Here is a 21,519-nt window from a genome sequence, read left to right as displayed (position 1 = left end):
ATGGTTCAGCTTTTATAGTAATATCCTGGTTCTAAGGTGTCTGAAGTTGCTTTGAGGAAGAATTTAAAAGAATAATACAGTCAAAGTTTAGTTAAATTCTGAATTGCTGGATGCTAATGAGATCTCTTTGAAATAAGAAGAGTGAATTTTTCCCTAAACACTGCATGCAATAACAATCGAGAATAAAGTTTCCTAAGGGCCATACACTGCAATGATGTTTTCTCTTCAATAAGATAAATGGCTCACACCAATGTTATTCCACCAAGCCCAGACTTTCTTTCATCTTCTAACCCCATTAAAAATGTACCGCTAAATCTTCTATCAGTTTATCTTCAAAGTAATGTTCTTCTGTCTCAATCCAAGATTTTTCATATCCCTGAAGAAAGAGATTGACAGCCCGATGCCTAAAAGGTAATAAGCACAATTTCAAACAGTTATTTTTAATTAAAGTGAAAAGGTATTTAGTAGCACTTTATCACTGGATTATCTGTGCACTAAAAGAATAAAATAAAAATAAACTTCCCACTCTCAACTGGAGAGCAAGACATCACAGAGGACAGAGAAAGTTTATCAGATCACACACTGACATGGATTTAGTTATTTCTAAGTTTTGTAACATTGGTCAAGTTATCCAACTTTGTTGACTTTCACTTCTCTCATTTATGAAACTAGGATAACCCCATCTACGTGTCAGTTTTGTGAGACTCAAACTGAGATAAAGAATGTAAAGCACATTGGATAGATGCTCATTACATGGTAGCTCTTATGACATAAAGTGGCTCTGGATAAACGATGTTATGGAATTATCCAGTGTTCCTGTTAACATTAGATACAGACCCTGAGGATTACAAAACTAAATGTATTAAGGGAACCTTATGGGAGTATATATCCAAAGATTAAATCCTAGAACACTGATGACAGTGGTTGCCTATGAATTAAAGAAGAGCAGTGAAGACTAAAACCATAAGTAAACTCATCATGAAATTGATGAGATTTATGGCTAAGGTTCCACTCTAAGAAAATCATGTCAATAAGGGAACATCATAAGAGAATACCAGACGTGTTAAAACGAGCTGGTGCCATTGTAGGATGGAATGCTGAGCTTAACAGTATCAAAGGCGGGCTAAGGAATCATGAGACATAAAGGTACACAGGTTTATGAAGGGCCTTGAAATCCAGGGAGAGGAACTGTCAACACAGATGGAACGGCCAGAACTCACCATAAATTCTTGTACGAGAGAGGCTCAGCCTTACTGGTACATCAGAATCCCCTGTGGAGCTTTTAAACAGTACACATGCTAAGCCCTCAGATACTCTGATTCAACAGGTTGAGGCCTGGATATTTCTCAAGCGAATTTGAGTGTATTTCCTAAAAGCACCAGGTCTGAGAACCACTGGAATAAGGGATACAATTTTGAATATGTTATAGCCGAGAGAGTGGAACGGCAGACTCCGTGACATCGTAGAAACTAGCTTGGAATCTGCTGTCATCAACACGATGTGATTCAATAAAGGGAATTGAAGAGGTGGCCTTGAAGGGAAGGATGGTGATGCGAAACGGTTCGAAGGAGAAGTTGAATACCGTATACTAACACATATACATAGAATCTAAAAAAACGGTACTGATGAACCTAGTGCCAGGGCAGGAATAAAGACGCAGACGTAGAGAATGGACTTGAGGACATGGGGAGGGGGAAGGGTAAGCTGGGAAGAAGTGAGAGAGTAGCACTGACATATATACACTACCAAATGTAAAATAGATAGCTAGTGGGAAGCAGCCGCATAGCACAGGGAGATCAGCTCGGTGCTTTGTGACCACCTAGAGGGGTGGGATAGGGAGGGTGGGAGGGAGACGCAAGAGGGAGGGGATATGGGGATATATGTATACATATAGCTGATTCACTTTGTTGCAGCAGAAACTAATACAATATTGTAAAGCAATTATAATCCAATAGAGTTGTAAAAAAAAAGAAAAGAAAAGAAAAACTTGATGAAACTGGAAAATGTCTGTATCGGAGGAACCAGAAAAGAAATAAGAATATGAATTCAAGGTCAATGTTCTATTTGACTAAACTGTGACACCATAATCGAGTCAGAGAATTTAGAAGCAGCATGTGGTTTGAGAAGGAACTGAAATATATTTTATACTTAGTGAGTGACGAGATGGCAAGGAATTTACCGGCCTTAGTGAAATGGAAAAGTTCTGTTTGTTTTGCTTTGTTAGTGGTGGGGGGCAGAGAGGAGTTATGTTTTTGTCTTTTTTTTTTTTTTTTTTTTACTCCCCAACTTACATTATTCATTCATTCAAACACTTACTGAAAGTCAGTGCTCTAGGTGCTGAAGATATGAAATTGAACATAGCTCTAAAGGATCTCAAAGTCTGAATCAGGGAGACAAACAGCCCCAATACTACAGGAAAGTGCCCACAACTAGAGGTATTTAAAAGTGTCCTAAAAACAAATAGGAGGAAGCATTTTCAACTTGGAAGAAGTAGAAGGGCGTGGCTTGGTCAGAGATGGTCCAAAAGAGAGATGCAGCTGATCTGAGCCTTGTTTAACAGACATGGGGATGATGCCACTTGTATAAAGCTCAGAGTGGCAAACAGCACAGTTTCTTATGAGAATCACAAGAAAGCTGAAATGGCACCCTGGGCTAGACTTCAATGCCACAGGTTACTTTTCTTTTAACAAGTATACCTCCTGTATCTGTGGGAGAAGGTTGATGGGTCTGTCAAACGTGTTTATGTTATTCGCATAAGTTAGTTCCATATCAGTTCTTTTCCCCAAAGGCTAAATAATCACAAAAATAATAAACAACAATTAACACTGCTTGTGTTATGTTCAGTTCTAAGCACTGTGTATACTTTGACCCATTAAATAACCTGAACAACTCTATGAGGCAAATTTTACGGTACAGCTGAGAAAACTATAACAAAGTCAGATAAGAACCTTGACCAAGGTCATGCATCCATAAGCTGTGAGGTCAGGATTCAAATCAAGGCAGTCTGACCCCCAAGACTGAGTTCCTAATTACTCTATCCTGCCTCACATATGTGAGCAGATCCTCTTGAGTATTTAAAAGTAATAGAAAACAAACTTATGGTTACCAAAGGGTAAAGGGTGGGGAGGGATAAATTAGGAGTGTGGGATTAACATACACACACTACTATATATAAAATAAACAACAAAGACTTACTGTATAGCACAGGGAACTAACTATATTCAATATTTTGTAATAACCTATAAAAGAATCTGAAAAAGAATAGATTTTTATATATGTATAACTGAATCACTTGAAACACCTGAAACTAACACAACTATACTTCAATAAAAAATAAAAGTCATTTAATAATGACATTACAGACCAATGAGAATACCCAACAAAGGAAAACAAAGTCAAATATTACACAGAAGAGCCAATAAATCTTGTCCATCCTTCTCTTTGGACTACTGTACCCGTGTTAAGGTAGATGCCTCCTATCACTTGTTAGGGGAGAATAACTTTAATCCATTATAAACATTAAAGAAATTCTGACCTTGGCAGATTATATAAAGGAGCCATCCGAAAGCAGGCAACCACTGCCCGTTTCCTCTGCTTAGAGAGCAGTTTGTGCCACACAGCCTTTTTCGATCTCTGAGGATGCTCGACCTGAGGTAGAATGACACAAAGACATATGTATTTAACCCCCCAAAGGCCCTCAAAAATACAGCTGCATCTTTTAGCTAAAAACTTTTAGAATTTCAATCCCCAAAGTACCTCACAATTATTATGGGAAAACCCATGTCCTCAAAGTTACCCAATGCTAAATTTGAAATAGTTTCAAATGTTACACATTTTCCTTAGTAAAAATATAATATTTTCCCAACACTGTGTACTTCAGAAGCTATGTCATCTTTAAAAATCAAAGAAATGTAAAACTATTCTATATAAAACAATTTTGTATCCTTTTCAGAATTTGGTTACCGTGCCAAACATAGTTTTTGCCTACGCAAAACAATTAACCTATTCTTATTTATTTATCCATTTCCACTAATTTTATCATAAGAGCTACAACAGTAAACATAAACAGAGGCAGTTAAAGAAAATTCTAATGAAAAGTCCACTGTTCCTTAATATAACAGGATGGAGAGATGACAAGACTTTGTGAACTCATTAGTAGGAGTGAGTAAAAGAATTTAATTTTGCAAAAATGTTAAAATATATAATTATTTTGTTAGATAGGGACAAATGAGAATTCATGTGGTTGCAGTAAATGATGCAAGCAAGCTATGTGTTTAGCTAATGGTGTTTGGAATTTCGAGAAGAAAAAGAGATTAATTGTAAGTATTAGAGAGAAAAAAACCCCAGCATAGAATTCTACATTAATTAGTAATTTCTAGGCAATTGAACACTGTACTTCCCGGACTGTAATATCTCCGGCGCATACATGTAGATTTCTGGAAGAAATAAAAATGTTACGTTAGCTAAAACAGTAAAACTAAATTTATTATCCTTTGCAGTACAGGGTCAACATATGAATGTAATAATGCCTGAAGAAAACATTAAGAATGTTTGGATTACAGTGGCTTGGAAATTTTAACAAATCAATTTGTATAATTTGAAAGCACTTATTTCTGTGATCTTCTTCCTTCTATAGGATCAATAAACACTTTTTGATAATTATCCAGTTCAATTTTCTTCTTGGTTATATTAAGCAAAACAAAACATTGTTGAGACACTGCAGGTGAAAACAGAATCAAGGGTAGTATTATTCACCTAGAATATGGCATTCTGATCAACATGGGTGATAGTCAACAAACATAATTAACAAGGAAAGACCTTAAATAGTGAATTTTCCTATAAATCAAGTAAATAGATGTTGTTAAGATCTGTGATCCAAAGGTGAACATCAAGATACGTCTTGTAACTGTTTGAACACCTGGGTTTGCTGCTGTGTTAGCCTGTCTGGAGTTTGAGTATTAGAAAATTCCAAGGAGACAGCTTACTGTCCTAAGAAAAATGACCAGATGTACAGTACAAAATGTTCAATTGCAAAGGTCGCTGACCCTGGAGGCAAATGAAGTCTTTCCTCTGCACCCACTGTTTTTGCACCGAGTGTGGCAAATGAAAATATTCTTTGCAAACTATTCTATGACTCACAAATTAACATTAGAATAGAGGTATTAAAGGCATGAATTCTGCACACAGATATCTTCCACTCTTTTCTATTGTTTGATAACTGATGAGTTCTTTTTACTCATATTCTTAGCATTTTGAGGAATACTTGGCCATGAAAATCTGACCCTCTTACCTTTACCTAGATAATTCCTACTTCTTTGAGGTTTACACAGGGATCACCTTCATCATGGCTAGAGTAAGTTTGGGTTCCTCTTGTTCTCTCTTCAGTACATTTTGTATCCTGGCACATCTAAATCACTACATATTTATCTATGTGGCCATATACTCTACTGGAGCACAAGCCACTTGAGTAGAGGGACAGAATTCAGTCCCCAGCAGAGTACAACGCTGCCATACGGTAGTGCATGCAATAGATGTTCACGGGATAAACAGCTGCTCAGTAAAATGAATCTCACCACTTTACAAATAACATCATTCATTATGATCACATGTATTCATGAGTATATAACATATGACTATAATAAAACAGGGTTCAATAAACTTCATTTAATGTATCTAAAAGTCATTCAAGCAAATCCAGATATGTGCATGAAAACCAGGAAGAATTAAAAACTCATGGTAGAGTAATGCTGTCAGAAATGGTCCTCTAGGAGCCATTTAATTATCATTGAGTACTCTTCCTAAATATGTATATACTTCTGGAAACACAACTCTATGACTTTATATATCACTTAACATTTCATTACCTCAAATCCTGTCATCTGCTGATGGATGATCATTTATATTTATTTACTATTTCATGAAAATATTTAGGGAACCATTAAGTTGCCTAAATAATATTTTATTATCATATTATATTATTACTATTATGGTGTTACACAATGTAAATACATATCGACAGCCATATGGTATAAGAGTATCCTAGCTTAATCTCATCAGGTGTAGTGATAAATTGCATGGCATTGGAGAAGTTATTAGCATTTGGGGGGCATCTGAGTAAGCAAGAAGGAAGTTAAGAGGATGCTACATTAGATATACCCTTCGGTTATTTAACTGGCCAGGGCAGTGATAGGAGGTCATCAGATAATATAAAATAGGAATCAAAGAAACACATTTATTATTGCTATGCTAGTAAGTTCTGCAAAACATTCAGATGACAACATCCTGAGGTGACATGGGGCATTTCATTATTTTATGTTCAGTGTGAAATAACCGCCCCTCCATGTCAGGTAGGTATTGTCATGGAGACCCAGTGACAGAGCACACTCTTGGGTTTACACTGAGCACCCTCAGTCTGGTGTTATTTTGCTGAATGGACCTCGTGAGAAACAGAGACCGTCTCTGTGTTGCAGATATTTTACCTAAGCCAGAAGATCCCTTATACAAAAATACAATCCACCGATTGATGACGTTTCAGATATCATTGGTTTGGGAATTCTTGAGCAAAGGTAATAAATAAGAAAATCAAATACACAGTAAGCTTTGTAGCTTAAAATAGAATACAACTGAAAAATGATATAAAAACATTATTTTCACATGGTTCTAATACCAATGCACTGCTCTTCTCTAAATGTAACATACTGCTAAACTTGAGAAAAATTAGCTCAAAAATATTACAAGGAAAGGTCAAACAGTGACCTTAAATTCAAAATTCAAATATTAGACCAGGGAAAGATAGTATCTCAAACATGTTTTTATGAGCAACAACAGAAAAATAATACAGTTATAAAACATTTGAAATCAGGTGTAACTCCTCAAATTTTTGTTAGAATGGCTTAAAGTTAATTTTAATTATCTGTTTAATTTTAGAAATATTTTGAAAAAGACTATAAAACAGAGGCCTTGATCTCCCCGAATACATTATTTATCGATGGTTACAAAAATTACAAGCTTGGAAATGCTGCTGATTAGATACTAAGGGCTCCCAAGTCATAGATTCTTTGTCATGAACATGCTGGACATATATGTTTTCTGGCCCACAGTTAACAAGTTAACACACATCCTTTAAAAAAATATTTTTTATGGTTAAGGCAAATGTGATTGAATCAACACAAAATCTAACCTGTTCAAGATGAAAAAGCACATTTGCTATATCCAAGACCCTTTCCACTGTCTTCTCAGGATCTGAAGTGTCTTCTGTCCTGTTGGGTAAATCTTTGTAAAGAGCCATCTGCCATCTAATAGCAGGGTCCTCCACCTGCAGAAAAATGTTCAAAAAATACAGTGTAAAGAGGGAAAGACCCACTTCTGAAGAGTCAGTCTATAGCTATTTATTGAGCGTAGCACAGGGTGAAAACGTGACGCAGAGATCAAGACAGAGAAGTAAGTACCTTGTACTCATGAAATTTATCGTCTGGTGAGGAAGGCAGACATCAAACAAACATTTACAGCTGTGACAAGGGCTACTAGAAAGAAATATAAGGTACCTGGAGATTTAACCTAATCTGTTGGTGGTTTGGGAAGATTTCCCTAAACAAGTGAAGTTTCAACTAGGATTTAAGGATGAGCTGGAGATGGTCAGGGAAAGGAAATAGGCAAAGCATTCTTTTATCTTTCTCTTTTCCTTTCACAGTCAAACACTGAGAGATTCACATATTTACTTTAGAGGCAATGATATAGGATCACATTTATCTATAAATACGAGGATTCTACAACAGAGCTCAGTCTCACTGAAACAAAGATATCAATTAATATAAAGCAACGAAGGCGTACAAAATCACATTCTTACAATAAACCAATCTACAGACTCTACTTTTTAATACTGTCAAATTTCCTGAGTGAAAGATACAACGGAATTCTGAATGTTTTTAAGAAATATTATTTTAAACCATAGAAACTGACAAATACAAGCATCTTTCCAGGCATAAAGCACTTCAAAGAAATAATTTAGATTAACTATGTCATTAAAAACAGGCACAACAATACTCGTATGTTTCTCCTCCCACTAAATATTTCCTTTAAAAATGGGAGATGGAGTGCAATGAAGCAGAAGTAAGTGAACAACATCTAAAACTCCACAACTCCTAGCCTGAGAAAGTGTAGTTTGAAATGTTAAAAATAACTTTCATCTTAGAGGCAAACAGAGATAGAGCTCTGTGCACTGAACGACTTGTCAACACCATTTGTCTTTTGATAAAACAAAATGTTTTCCTCCATATACTTTTTTCATCTGAGGACTCTGGTACCTCTAGATATTATTCTTTCTAATATACAATCGCTCCCTCTCGTCCTCGGGACTACCAGTCTTACAATTTCAAGTCAATGTATTCAAGAAGGAGCTGGGAACAAAAGAACTCATTGCTTGCAAGTCTGTATATACATGAGGGCCTTGGGGCCTATTTTTATATACATGGGGGCCTTGGGGCCTATTTTTACGCCTGGCGTAAAAAATATAGAATGAAATGTCACAAAGAATAAGTATGCATTATGTCTTTATTTTCAGGTTTCATTCGTTTGGAGGTGAAATAGTGATTATAAATATGCACCCTTTTCAGCTCTTCTTGTTCCTCCTGACTCCTCAATACACAGCATACATTGTCCAAAGTATCCCTACAAGTAACCTCTAGAATATAATGGAAGAATTTCCTCCTGCTTATCCAAGACATAGCTTTTATTTGACTGTTTCCTGAGAGTGGTATAAACCCCTTCTTAAGAGGTAGTGAACACTTTCTGTCTCTATGTGGGACCATGGTTCTCGAAGTGTGGTCTCGAATTCCCTGGGGCTCCCGAGATCTTTTCAGGGGCACACGATTGCCTCAAATGCCCATGCATGTAGTATAAAACTGAGGTTCAGCTGGAGCCTTTATGAACATTTTGAATAATGTTAAAAATATTCTTGCTATCTGCAAAGAGATCATGCTCTTATAGGAATTAATCTCCTACTCTGTTAAAGTTAAAATTAAATGGATAATTGAGTACACAACAAAGTACACATGAAATTTGCTCTAAATAATACTTGTGCATTGTGAGTACTGTAAAAGCATGTCACACCTTTATCATATTATATTCCGAAGTGTTAAAAGAAAATGAATATGGTTTGGATCTTTGGAAAGAAACATTTTAATACCCAGTAAGGGGTACATTATACTACGGCCACTAGTTTTTGACATTTGGACATTTTCACAATTAAAAACAAAAATCCTCAGAAGGGACATCTGAATAGAAGCAAAGAGTTGAGTCAAAATATTAAATTGCTAGACTTCTCATATTACATAACAGGTCCTGTAAACAAATGAATAGTTTATCCACTACTATGAAAGCATTTCCAAATAATGGTAAATGCTTGGACTACAAAAACTACCTTGAGCAAATTTTTTACCCACCATTAGAAAGTATGTGTTATCTTGGTTTCCATTCATGTTTCTCTTCTAAATGTACACTGGCTTTGCTCTTACATTAATTCTTGCTATCTCGTATGTACTAATGACTCAAATACACTTATTTAATTTCTGAGCACTAGGTGTAAAATATCAAATTTTCATAGACACCTGTCTCCATGTCCCAAAGGTCCTCACACTCAGCTATATGAAGGAAATTCCCAACCTTTATTTCAACTGGCGACATCTTTTTTCAAAGTTTGACAATCTCCGATGATCTACTTTAAAAATACATCATTTGTTATCTTGAGAGTCATTAATACAAAAGGATTTGCAAGCAGGATAATGACTGATTAAGATGATATATTTTCACTACCTTACTTGTTAAGGTAACATTATTTGTAGTACTCTTCTAAAGAGAGATTAACTAGTTTATAGGTGCTAAGTGTGCTTTCTAATAATATTGGGCTTACCTTGCCTTGTAAGTGAATATTACTGCGGATTATATCTCGAACTTCATCCTCAGTGTCTTTCTGTCAAGAAATAAATGTTACCTAAATGAAGTCTTACAATGCATCGACTGTCACAAGTCATTAGAAATAAACCCCTTGAAATAGCATATGTTTGAACAAACGTCTTTATAGGATTTAATACATGCAACAAATGTATTAAATCGCTCAGATAATTAATATCTGGGGCTTATCGCTCAGATAATTTTTTGATATTGCTGTGACTTGAAACAAGACAACCACCTAATTTAACTCCAGTGAAAGTGCCCTAGACTCAAGACAACTGAATTTCCAGTTCACAAGAAGTAGGGCAGAAGCATGTTCCCTCGGGTTCAAACAGAAGTACGTCTCCAGCATTCTCTGAAATCTCCATGAAGTCATTTTAGCACCCAATAACATCCCCAAGGATCCAGTAACAATCAGGAGCACATCCTGAGAAGCAAATATTAGACAAAAGCCAATGGGCCTGCATCTCTGCAGCTCCCTTTCCTACAATCTCCCTTCAGTTTGCTCATGGTAGGGTCTCAATCTCTGGATATGCAGAGAGGTGCTTCAGTGTGGGAACATGGGAGGGAGAACATGTCCTCCGATTTACATGAATAAAAGACAGCAACCCCAATGTATATTTTTGAAAACTTTCATCCTCTCTGTGTAGCCATGAAGAGGAAAACCAGAGACCATCAAGAAATCTTGAGAAGTTCAATCTTGATGCTCACAAAGGAGAAAAGCTGCTGATTCAAAAGTCAAACTCGTATCTAACGACAATCAGCACAATACATTATGCATTTAACATTCAAAATCAGTCTTCATAAATCTGCAGATACCTCTCATCACAAATTTGATATAGGAGTTCATATGAAATCCATTTTTTTCCACTACCAGTGACTTGTTGCCATCTTTTCTGTTTGGTTTCTGAATATGCCCTGGGGGTGATTAACGTAATTTAGAAATAAAAACAGCCTCCAAAAAAAACTATTAGGCAGTCTTTGTGTCTGAGTCCTAGGGCCTGTGCAGAAAAATTGCTTAATAAAGCATTCAATGCAAATGAAATATTGACATATAGCAGTGAGATGAAGGAATCCAAACACATGAGCATGTGGATGTTGAATGATCATTCCCACTGGTAGGAACAGGAGCCTTACCAGACTAAATCGATTTTTGGCCAGAGCAATGAGCTCCTGGTCCCCAGGGGCACAGATGTTCAAGCCAATGGGCAGTAATCGCTTCAGAGCTGCCACGATAAGAGAGGTCTGCATGGAATACCGGTCTCCTCTGCGCTTCATTTTCTTCCTTTCCTGATCAGAAACAGCTGCCTACAGAACAAAGGTAAGCGTTGGAATCTGCAATGACTTCTTGTCTCATAGGACTATGAACCTTTTCTACCTTGCCTGTAGTTTCATCTTCCTTGTTTTCTGCTGGTCCCTATTGTTTAGGAATCCTATTGAGGATACCCTTTCTCTTTCCTTCTCAGCATCTCTTGCTGATTTTAAGTCCTACTCTCAGATTCCCAAATCACTAGAATTTACTGGTAGGCATTTCTAGATAATCTTTTTTTTTTTTTTTTTTAAGGAAAAAAGGTTTACGTATTTTTTTGTTTCTTTTTGTTGTTGTTGTTGATCTGGCCACATCATGTTTCCTCACCAGGGATTGAACCCAGGCCCCCGGCAGTGGAAGCGCCGAGTCCTAACCACTGGACTGCCAGGGAATTCCCTCTATATAATTTTAGAAGGAAAATGCACATTGTAATTTTAGAGAGGCATATGGATGTATGAAAAATCCATGGTAATTTCAGATATTGTATGTTTTATGATTTTTGGTGGTTAACAGGAAAAAAAAAGATTAAGAATAAATGGTTTTTGCTTTTGACAAACGCTTGCTTTGCAACACACACACACACACACGTGGCATACATAAAACTCTCATATATTTGCCTTTTATACAGGCTGAACACTTGTCTCCCCAGGGCCTTAATCTAGACATAGTATACTAATCAGTGTTACATAAATATTCAGGATTATCTCTGGATAACCTGTTTACAACTGAGAACAGCCATGATACTTCAGGGTTCTCTAGTGATTTTGTTGAAAACTATGCTTGTGCCAGGGTCACCTCCAATGACAGAGTCTAATTTTCACTGGGTAGTGAGTATTCTTCTTTCTATTAAGAGGACATGTTCTAATGTTAAAATGAAAATAGCTGTCCCATATCCACTTCTTTGTGAATGTTATATTTCTTTGTAATAATAAATCAAACATTGAAGATAGCTTTATGATAATGGTATATTGTAATAGTTTTGGGCTGAGAAATTCAGAAGATCATTTAATATACAAATGATATGCTTTCCCCAAATGAAGGCAAAATATATCACAACATAATAATGAAAGAAGTTTTTTGCAAAGTGAAAGTACTGAAACATCTGAAATCATATGGTAATGGTAGCTGATGTGTTAATAATATATATTATATAATGTATTATATTATTATATATATAGTATATATTGATATATTATATCAAACCTACAATATCTGAACCACAGTAATAAGAATCATATTCACTTTCCGAAGAGATGTACTTATTGTGTGGATCCCGCTTTTATCTGTACCAATTTGTAGGAGAGTACTCTCAGTAAGTTTAGTAGAAAAAGCACAGTGAATAATTATTTGTACTATTAAATTGATTAACCCAAAAAATAAAGAATCAGTGGTTTTACATGAGCTCTTTGCTAAAAGGAAACCTAACCACACTGATAAAAATAATTACCCAAATGAGGAACCACCATCCTAAAAATTAAGGAAACTAATATAAATTATGCAAACATATTTCTACCCAATACTGGTAATTTAGTTTTTGCAAAACAATATTACTCAATACATTAAAGTCTAAATTTTACTGCTGCTGAAGTTTTCTTTGATTTTTAACTTGTAAAGGTCTTTTGGTTTTACTGTTGTAAAAGTAGAAGGAGCTTCTACCTGGTTTGATATTTATAAATATTTAAGCAACCTTATAATAACAATAATTTAAATCAACACTAAAGGCAACTCTACACTGCTCAGTTTTGAGAAGTACTAGATAAGTTAATTCCTACTTATGCTCAAAATATCATCTTGCTTTCTATACCATAGGAAATCTGTAAACTGAAAAGAACAGTCAATAAATCTTTGAACTTTTATGGGTGACATAGTCCACTGTTGGTATGAAGAAATTAAATATACAAGCAATCAAATATCCTCATGTACATCTATAAGGGCTGGTTTTTCCTTGTTCAGTGCCGATTTCCCCCCCAGACTATGGAGCTCCATTAGGGAAGTGGCCAAACCTATTTTGTTCCTTTTTCAATATGCAGAACCAAGCACTGTGCCTTAATCATAGGAGCTGTTCAATAATTTGAACAGAACTGCTAAAACTACTGAATTTGCATAGTTCATTTTCAATCCTAACATTTGAATCAGATATGAATACACAATAACATGGTCAATATGTAGACACTGATGGAAGAAATTTTCACATATTGAGATCTGGGAAAGTCATTCTGGCTTACACATGATTTAACTTAAATTTTATGCTAATTAGAATAGCCTGTTTTGTGACCCATCAAACATGCCTTGTGCATCTGCTTTAACCACTGAAGAAACAAACGCATTAAAAAAATTAAAATAGAGTAACTGTGGCTCAGACATCCAAAATGGAGCTCAGTGGCCACTGTGAATGTGGTCTGAGACATGATCCTGCATCACAGAGAACTTGAATTTTCTGAACTGTACCAGTCTCAAGGACACCACCAGCCATTCTCAAAATATCTGCTAGCCCCTGCCAGCTGCAGCGTTGTAGTCTCAAGATCTCCTTGGTAACTATGCAACTATTTCGGACCCCGACCAATCCTTACTTAACAAGCACACTTCTTGCCAGGTCCAGTCATAATTTTTGACAAATAACTTATGTAATTTTGCAGTGTTTGCCTTTGTAAGTCTCCCCCATTTTGTAGTACGGCAGAACATAATTCAAGTGCATTGTGAATCTGTGTCTCCCGGGTTATAGTCCTCAGTTTGGCTTAAATAAAAATCTTTTCTATTCCTATTACAGATTGTTTATTATTTCTGTCAACAGCATATTTAAGGAGGAGAGTCGGATGAATGACCTCTCTCTTAAATCAATCTGTATGTGTGTGTGTCTGTCTGTCTGTCTCTCTCTCTCTCTCTCACACACACACACACACACACACACACACACACACACACACACACGTACGCACCACAAATATAGCTCCAACAATTTCACCTAAAATAACCTAAAATTTAATAGAGGACCAAGAAAAAGGGAAGAATTTTCTAATATTCCTACAAGAAAATGGCCTACAACCCCCCCCCAAAAAATAGCCATAAAATCATAAATGACTTATGAAAATTTAGATATATGAAGGATAAAAGTGAGCCTATTCATCAAAAAGAGAAGAGATTACAAGTTTTGGTGAGAATGTGGAGGAAAGGGAACCCTTGTGCACTGCTGGTGGGAATGCAAACTGGTTCAGCCACTCTGGAATCGCATGGAGGTTCCTCAAAAAATAAGAAAAGTAGAACTCCCAGAGTATTATGGCCAATTATACATGCACTGGTCTCTCTCTGGGCTACCTATATTTTGCTTTAAGTCAAAATGAGCTTCCCTATCCCAGATTTCCTATTCCAAATTGGTCTGCTGGCCAACTTATATACTCTTCTAATTTGGGAAATGGCACTCCATACAAATAGTGATTATCCCTGCTCGAGTGACTGGCTGAAGACTGATGTGTGACAATGTGTCCTTTGGTTGGTGTTTGCAGTTGGTCTCAATCTCTGGTCAAAAGGAGTTCATTTTTCCTGCAGGACTCTGGGAGGGTGGCTCTATGGGCTGCTGTGACGCCTTAGACAGACGGTGTAAGGTCTTGTCGCAGAAATCCCTGAAGCTTTCTGCATCTCTCTGCTCTCAGCATTTCAGGAGGGAACACCTCTCTGTTCATTTCAGTTTCAGATGTAAGACCTCTGGCCACCCTACTGGTATCCATTCTTGACACCAGACCCAAATGATACAGCTTTTGGGGAGAGAACTTACTCATCCCCTGACTACCTTCCACTTCTGAATCCTTCTTGCCATATCTGTGGTCAGATGAGAACCTCAATGATACTGACAAAAACTGCAGTTATGACACTGCTGTGACCAACCAGCGACTCTCAAATCTGTCCAAATGTTGACAAATGCACATCATGATTACTTTAGTAAAAACAATATAGGTAACATGTTAGTATAGTTGACTCCATTGTTTGAACTAGAAACATTTTTTCTAGGAAAAAAATTTATTGTACTTACACAATATAAAATGTCAAGCACATATGCAGGCAAAAAAAAATTTTTAAGCAAAGAAGCAAGGCACAGTCGCTGATTTCTAAATTTTTCATCAATATTACTGTTATTTGCGATCTACCTCATCTCAGAGTGTTAGCCGTCATAGGTAAAAAGACTAAAAGAGTTAACAAAATTTGAGGGGGGGAGACATTAAATTTGAGATGCTCCTATCCATTACTTTTGATTTTTTCCTGAAAATAGGAGTAAATGTCAATGGTTGTAGATGCCTCAGTTTAGGTTACAGGATGTACAATGCTTTTGAGTGTATGCTTGGAGAATCATTGGACTAGAATGATGGAGAAGAGGGAAGAGGATGTCTGTATAGAGGTATGCAGACCTCTGCTCTGAAGACCTTTAATTTATCTTGAGTTTGATAATACACTGGAGTCCTTGTCACCCTCCAAAAGAAAACACTGACCTCTTATGTCCTCTCTCTATGCCTTTGTTAACACTGGCCTACACTGACAACATACTGACAAAGCAGGGTAATTCACTAACAGTTTTCAGTTCAGAACATCCCTGTGAAATATATACTCTTAGTATAGCATCCTCTGAAGGAGCAGTTCCTCACTCTTTAGGCTTACTGTCTGCCCAGAGGAAAGAAAATTTATCATCTTTTATGAGTGTTTCAAGAGCACAGATGCACAGAGTAATAGCCTGTAGTAGTCGGACAACTGTTCTAGTCAAGCAAAGCTTCAGCCAGCACTAGCTTTGAGTTCATGTGTACTAGTATCAAATACATGGCATTTATAACTCTGAATAAGACTAGAGTACTGAGTGATGCTATTTTATTTTCCTGGTGGTCGCCAATGAAACAAGTCAGATGGACTCTTGGGGTTCATCTCTCTTCCCATAATTTATCAAGTTGGTCGAGACTGATTTCCGTGGCCACAGTGCCACACTGTTTTGCAGCTTTGGCCATTTGGTAGCATATTTTGTGTGTTACCCCATCTAATATATTCATTTTCTTATTTAGTGGTAATTCAAAAGATAAAGGCACATATTTTTCAGTGTTTTGAAAGGTCCCCAAGTCCCCAACATGAGTGATGGAGAAAACAAAAACTTCCATTTCATATATGAGAACTTAGAATTTATCCATGTGGTTCTTAAACAATGCAGCTAATTATTTTGCAGTGTATTTATTTGACACACATAAATGTACATACACTTCCTCTGATGAATACATATTATTGACTAATTATATCTATATTATACTGATTGGCAATTTTGTGAGCGTGTGTGTATATTAAGCACGTCTTTTTATTGTGATGCCTTGACATCATGGGCCTGCTGATCTCTGAGTGCCCCTCCCAGGGTCAGTCAATTCCTAGAGATAGAAAATTACTTGACTGCAAGCACGCCTTTCATATACAAACCAATCAATTCAGAGTCCTTGTCCTCCAATCACCTCCTTTACCTGAATCTCAATCCACCTGCCCTCATCACCCAGGGCCAGGTACCAGACAACTAGGGACAGTCCCTACACCTCAGAGCCCACTGAAATGATTCAAGCTAGCCAATGCTAAACCTGCTTACCCTACCACGCCTGCTCCTTTCCACAGAAGCCATAATAAAGGCTCTTGTCCACATCTTCCCCTTGCTCCCTCCACCTCATGGCTGAGCCTGGTGCTTCCCCATGTGTCCTCACTATACACTGTGCCTTCTGTTTCCAGGGAACTGTGAGTAAAATCTTCTTCCTCCATGACAGTCATTTCCATGTCTACATGTCTTGCCACACCTGATTACAGTAAGTCCCAGGTACCCTTAAAACTGTGTGTGTATGTATGTTTAATCAGTAAACATATTATCAAATCCATCAAATTCCAGTTACAAACCTTCAGAAGATCTAAAAAATATCAACTAATTCAACTAATGGACGTTATAGTCACACATTTTCTAGAAAGTAAAACAGATTATAGTAATACCTTGGACATCTTTGACTTGGTGTCCGTAATAAGGAAAGACATATTGTTGATTTCATTCTGTACCACGAAGTTCTGCTCTTCTCTTTTGAAATTCTGAGAAGTCCCAAAGGAAGTTTCAGTTAAAACCACAGATAAGTAGTTCATGTAAAAGAGGTTACAAAGGAACCCAAACTTTCTACAAAGATAAGTAGTAATCTGATATATAAGACTTATAAAGAAAGGAAACAAATAGTTGTTGAATATAAAATGAGGGTGCTTGGCTGGGGGCAACAATTCTGGGAACTAGGTAGAAATATATATGTTTCAAAGATGAGAATACTAAGGTTCAGAAAATTTAAGTAACCAAGTCACACACCTACCAAGGGGTAGAATGAATACTCAAACACCAACTACCTGGTGGAAAGCATATACTGCCTTTTGGGATAAACACAGATTTCCTAAGGGCATGCACAACTATAACGCAACTTTCCATGCTGTCAGATATTTTATCTACTTTTTCATATACCTTAAAATTATTTTATTCATTTTTAATTTAGGAACATAAAAACAATGGCAAAGTCAAGTGTTTAAGCAGTGGTAGTAGTGAAAGCAAATACAGAAGAAAAGGAGAAATAATCACAGAGCTTTAAAAGAGAGGTTAACAATCTAATTATATGTGTTTCTTTTTTAAAGGAGCATAACCCAAACAAAATAATTTCATAGTAAGCATTTAAATATGTTAATAATTGATGAGTAATAAAAGATTTTGCATGAAGGACAGTGACTAGACTAAGCCTCAGTTTTCATTCAGCTCATATTAACATTCTAATTTTACTATTAATAATATTATAACTGCTCACATAGCTTCACCTTTAAAAATGTGGGTTAGAACGTATATAACATATATTAACAGATTTGTGTTTTAAATATATCCATGAGATTCAAAAGCACACATTCAGATTCTTTTTCTTATTCTTGAAACTAACACTAGGCATTCATCTAAAAACCTACTGATTATGATAAATACTCAGCACAATTAAAAATCTCTGTGATTGTTTGAAGATAAATTACAAAACTCAAAAGAAGGCTTATATTGCATCAAACTCCCCAGGGAAACCTAGTCTCTCTCCTGACCAGTTAAGTGATACTAAGGAGATTACCTTGAGAAACACTCTGATAGGTATTTACTAAGGGGATAGGAAAATTCATTAAATTTTGGAAGTCCTTAACATATTCCAGAGAGTAATAAGCACTGTCAGTATTTTCCTACTTACATGGGATTTTGACCAGTAGATAAACACCTCTGCAACCATGCGGAAAAGATCTTCTGCTTCTGGGTTAGGCTCTTTTAGCCACTTTGCCCTAGATCACATAATAAATAAAGTGGTGTCTCAGTTACTCCTTAATTAAAAAAAAAAAAAATCACACTCCTAAAGTTAAATGTGAAACCAAGTAAACTGAGGGTGACAATGCTTGTCCACAGAGCTCATAAATGGCTTCAGTGTACAGCTGTAACATTTTAAATAATTTAAACACTGTAACTCTCAAAGTGCTAGCTTTTACACCCACAAGGCAGACTGCTCCACAATGGGATTTCCAATTGTAATTTTAAGATGTTTGGTGAAATTCACATCTGATAATGTCATCATTGTGAACAAACTCATTGCTAAGTAGTGAATGAAGCAATTCCACTGGGACATACGAACACAGTAAGGTTATGACTGAATTAGAGAAATTAAATCACTTTTGAACATTCTACCTGTTATAGTCCACAAATCTAATCAAGAGCGGGTAGAAGGCATAGAGATCTCTGGCCAGCGTGGTGAACTCGTCTAGAATGAGAAGTTCAGCCTCGGACATATCCCCCCTGACCTCGGATTTCAGATGGTCTTCCTCTGATACCACCATCGCTGCCTTTTTCTTGAGTTTCTCCATTAATGGCAAGAAATGAGTTTTCAAGAGCTGAGGTTTCACTTTATTTATAATAGGCTGGGAAAATACTGTTTGAAGACAGACATTAATATTCCGCTCTGCATAAACATTCATTAAAACGAGGATTAGATGGTCATCACAATTGTACAGCATGATTAAGCCTCCCTCTCCGCCAGCACATGACTTCCTTTAGAATTCAGCCCATGCCTCAGTCCTTTTTCTAGTCCCAAACCTAATTACATAGCTGCTGTTCAAAAATGATTACTGAATTGAAACTGATGTGCTTCCTTGTTTTCAAAAAAGAAAGAAAGAAAGAAATTGGCAGCTAATTTAGAATTTTAAAAAAGACATTCATTCACTTTGGAAATCAATTATTTTCACACAAAGAAGAAAAGTCCCCAAATGGAAAAGTTCCCCCGGCCCTTTTTTTAGAAGAGATACACACCACTGAATACTTATATGAGACCACTACCTACTTAACTACTACGCCATCTCATTATAACTGTCCCCATCCTTGTCCCAGTGGAAGAGTTAGATTACATATAATACTGCTCTTTTATTTAATAATAGTTGTAGCTGTTAACAACAGTTCTAAACTTGATTAGGCCACTTTTTTAAATTTAATTTTTACTTTATATCGGGGTATAGTTGATTTACAATGCTGTGTTAGTTTCAGGTAGACGGCAAAGTGATTCAGTCATACATAAACATATATCCGTTCTTTTTCAGGTTCTTTTCCCATACAGGTTATTACAAAATATTGAGCAGAGTTCCCTGTGCTATAGAGTAGGTCCTTGTTGATTACCTATTTTATATATAGTAGTGTGTATATATTAATCCCTCCCCCTCACCTTTCCCCTTTGGTAACCGTAAGTTTGTTTTTTAGGCCATTTTAAAAGGAATTTTTTTCTCCCTAAGAGTAACATACATACACTGGGGAAGTGTATAAAAGAGAAATGTTAAAAATCAACCATAATTACCCTACCCAAATTAGTAAGACATTGGTGTAGTTTTTTTGGAAATTTTCCCAATAAGTAATATCATATGTAAACTTCTGAATTCAAATTTTTAAAGTTCTTTTTTTTTTTTTTTGCGGTACGCGGGCCTCTCACTGTTGTGGCCTCTCCCGTTGCGGAGCACAGGCTCCGGACGCGCAGGCTCAGCGGCCATGGCTCACGGGCCCAGCCGCTCCGCGGCATGTGGGATCCTCCCGGACCGGGGCACGAACCCGCGTCCCCTGCATCGGCAGGCGGACTCTCAACCACTGCGCCACCAGGGAAGCCCCTAAAGTTCTTCTTTTAACCCTCCATGATATTCTGAATATTTTCCACATCATAAAATATTGTTGAAATCTTAATGTTTGAAAAAAAGCATAATATTCTGGTATATGGATGTGCACAACCTATTTAACCATACTCTAGTGGCTGGGTATTCAAATTGCTTCCAATTACTCAATATAAATAGTGCAATGACTCAGAAGCTTAAATGTAAATATTTGTATCTTTTGATTATCCTCCCCCATTCCTGCTAAGAGAGATGACTAAACCTGGGTGGCTTCAAAATCCAGTTTTATTTTTGTCTCTGTCTGCAGAATCATTAATTTTTACTGCTGTGTTCACTGATTAATCTCAGCGAGATTAGTCAAATCTAGAAAATGTTTACTCACTTAAAAGTAGAAACTATATGGAAAGTTACCCAATGTCTGATTAAATCTACTTTTTTTCTTTTTTTAGAACAGCATGACAGAAATAATCCAGAATATTTTTTGAGCACAGAGCAAATATTCACAAAGATTGAGATAGAAAAATTTTAGTCTTCTGTATTTCAAATCTTTTTGGAAATAAACAAATGGAAGTGGCACATTCCTTCCCAGTCTTACCTGCTAACCTTTTCATCCAGGCTCCCTCATCAATCCCCAAGTTATTATATATGATTTTCAGGATATTTCCCAGCAGCGTGTCCATGTGCTCTGAGTTCAGAGCCGTGCAGCACATCTCAGCCCTCCCTGGGTTATTCTCGGGTCCGTGCTCCCACCAACGAGACATGTAGCTACACAGCATGGGCAGGATAACTTCCATCACATGTGGCATTTGTGTGTAGCGAATACCGGACTCAGCTAAGTCCACAATTTCTTCCATGAGTTTCTCCAAAGATGGTATATTTGGACAAACATCTTCGACATTAGTTGGCAAATTAAGAGCTAGAGAAGCACACGTACAAATGACATGTATTCGGTGAAAGAAGTGACCCGAAACAGACACAAGCAACCATTTCACACCGGGCTTCAAAACTCAGCCTGGCATGCCTTCAGCTGGATTCCTCTCCTTTTTCTTTTTTTTTTTTTTAAACTGAAATGTAGTTGATTT

The 21,519-nt window shown here is 36.7% G+C and overlaps 1 protein-coding gene across 1 annotated transcript in view; it reads right to left on the bottom strand.

Moving 5' to 3' along the window:
* RYR2 (ryanodine receptor 2) overlaps positions 1 to 21,519 on the bottom strand; it is a 564,826-nt gene that overhangs the window by 103,889 nt on the left and 439,418 nt on the right. Inside the window, exons 68-76 of the mRNA XM_055081210.1 lie at positions 21,033 to 21,353; positions 18,981 to 19,221; positions 18,496 to 18,583; positions 17,243 to 17,335; positions 11,086 to 11,256; positions 9,908 to 9,967; positions 7,181 to 7,315; positions 3,536 to 3,648; positions 308 to 404 (exon numbers count right to left, since the gene is read on the bottom strand). Coding sequence (XP_054937185.1) covers positions 308 to 404; positions 3,536 to 3,648; positions 7,181 to 7,315; positions 9,908 to 9,967; positions 11,086 to 11,256; positions 17,243 to 17,335; positions 18,496 to 18,583; positions 18,981 to 19,221; positions 21,033 to 21,353 — 1,319 coding nt within the window. The remainder of the gene's footprint in view (positions 1 to 307; positions 405 to 3,535; positions 3,649 to 7,180; positions 7,316 to 9,907; positions 9,968 to 11,085; positions 11,257 to 17,242; positions 17,336 to 18,495; positions 18,584 to 18,980; positions 19,222 to 21,032; positions 21,354 to 21,519) is intronic.

This window comes from Physeter macrocephalus, chromosome 20, assembly GCF_002837175.3.
Source record: "Physeter macrocephalus isolate SW-GA chromosome 20, ASM283717v5, whole genome shotgun sequence".
Classification (NCBI taxonomy): Eukaryota; Metazoa; Chordata; class Mammalia; order Artiodactyla; family Physeteridae; genus Physeter; species Physeter macrocephalus.
The sequence above is the reverse complement of the archived record's forward strand: the minus strand, read 5'-3'. Positions and strand labels throughout refer to the sequence as shown.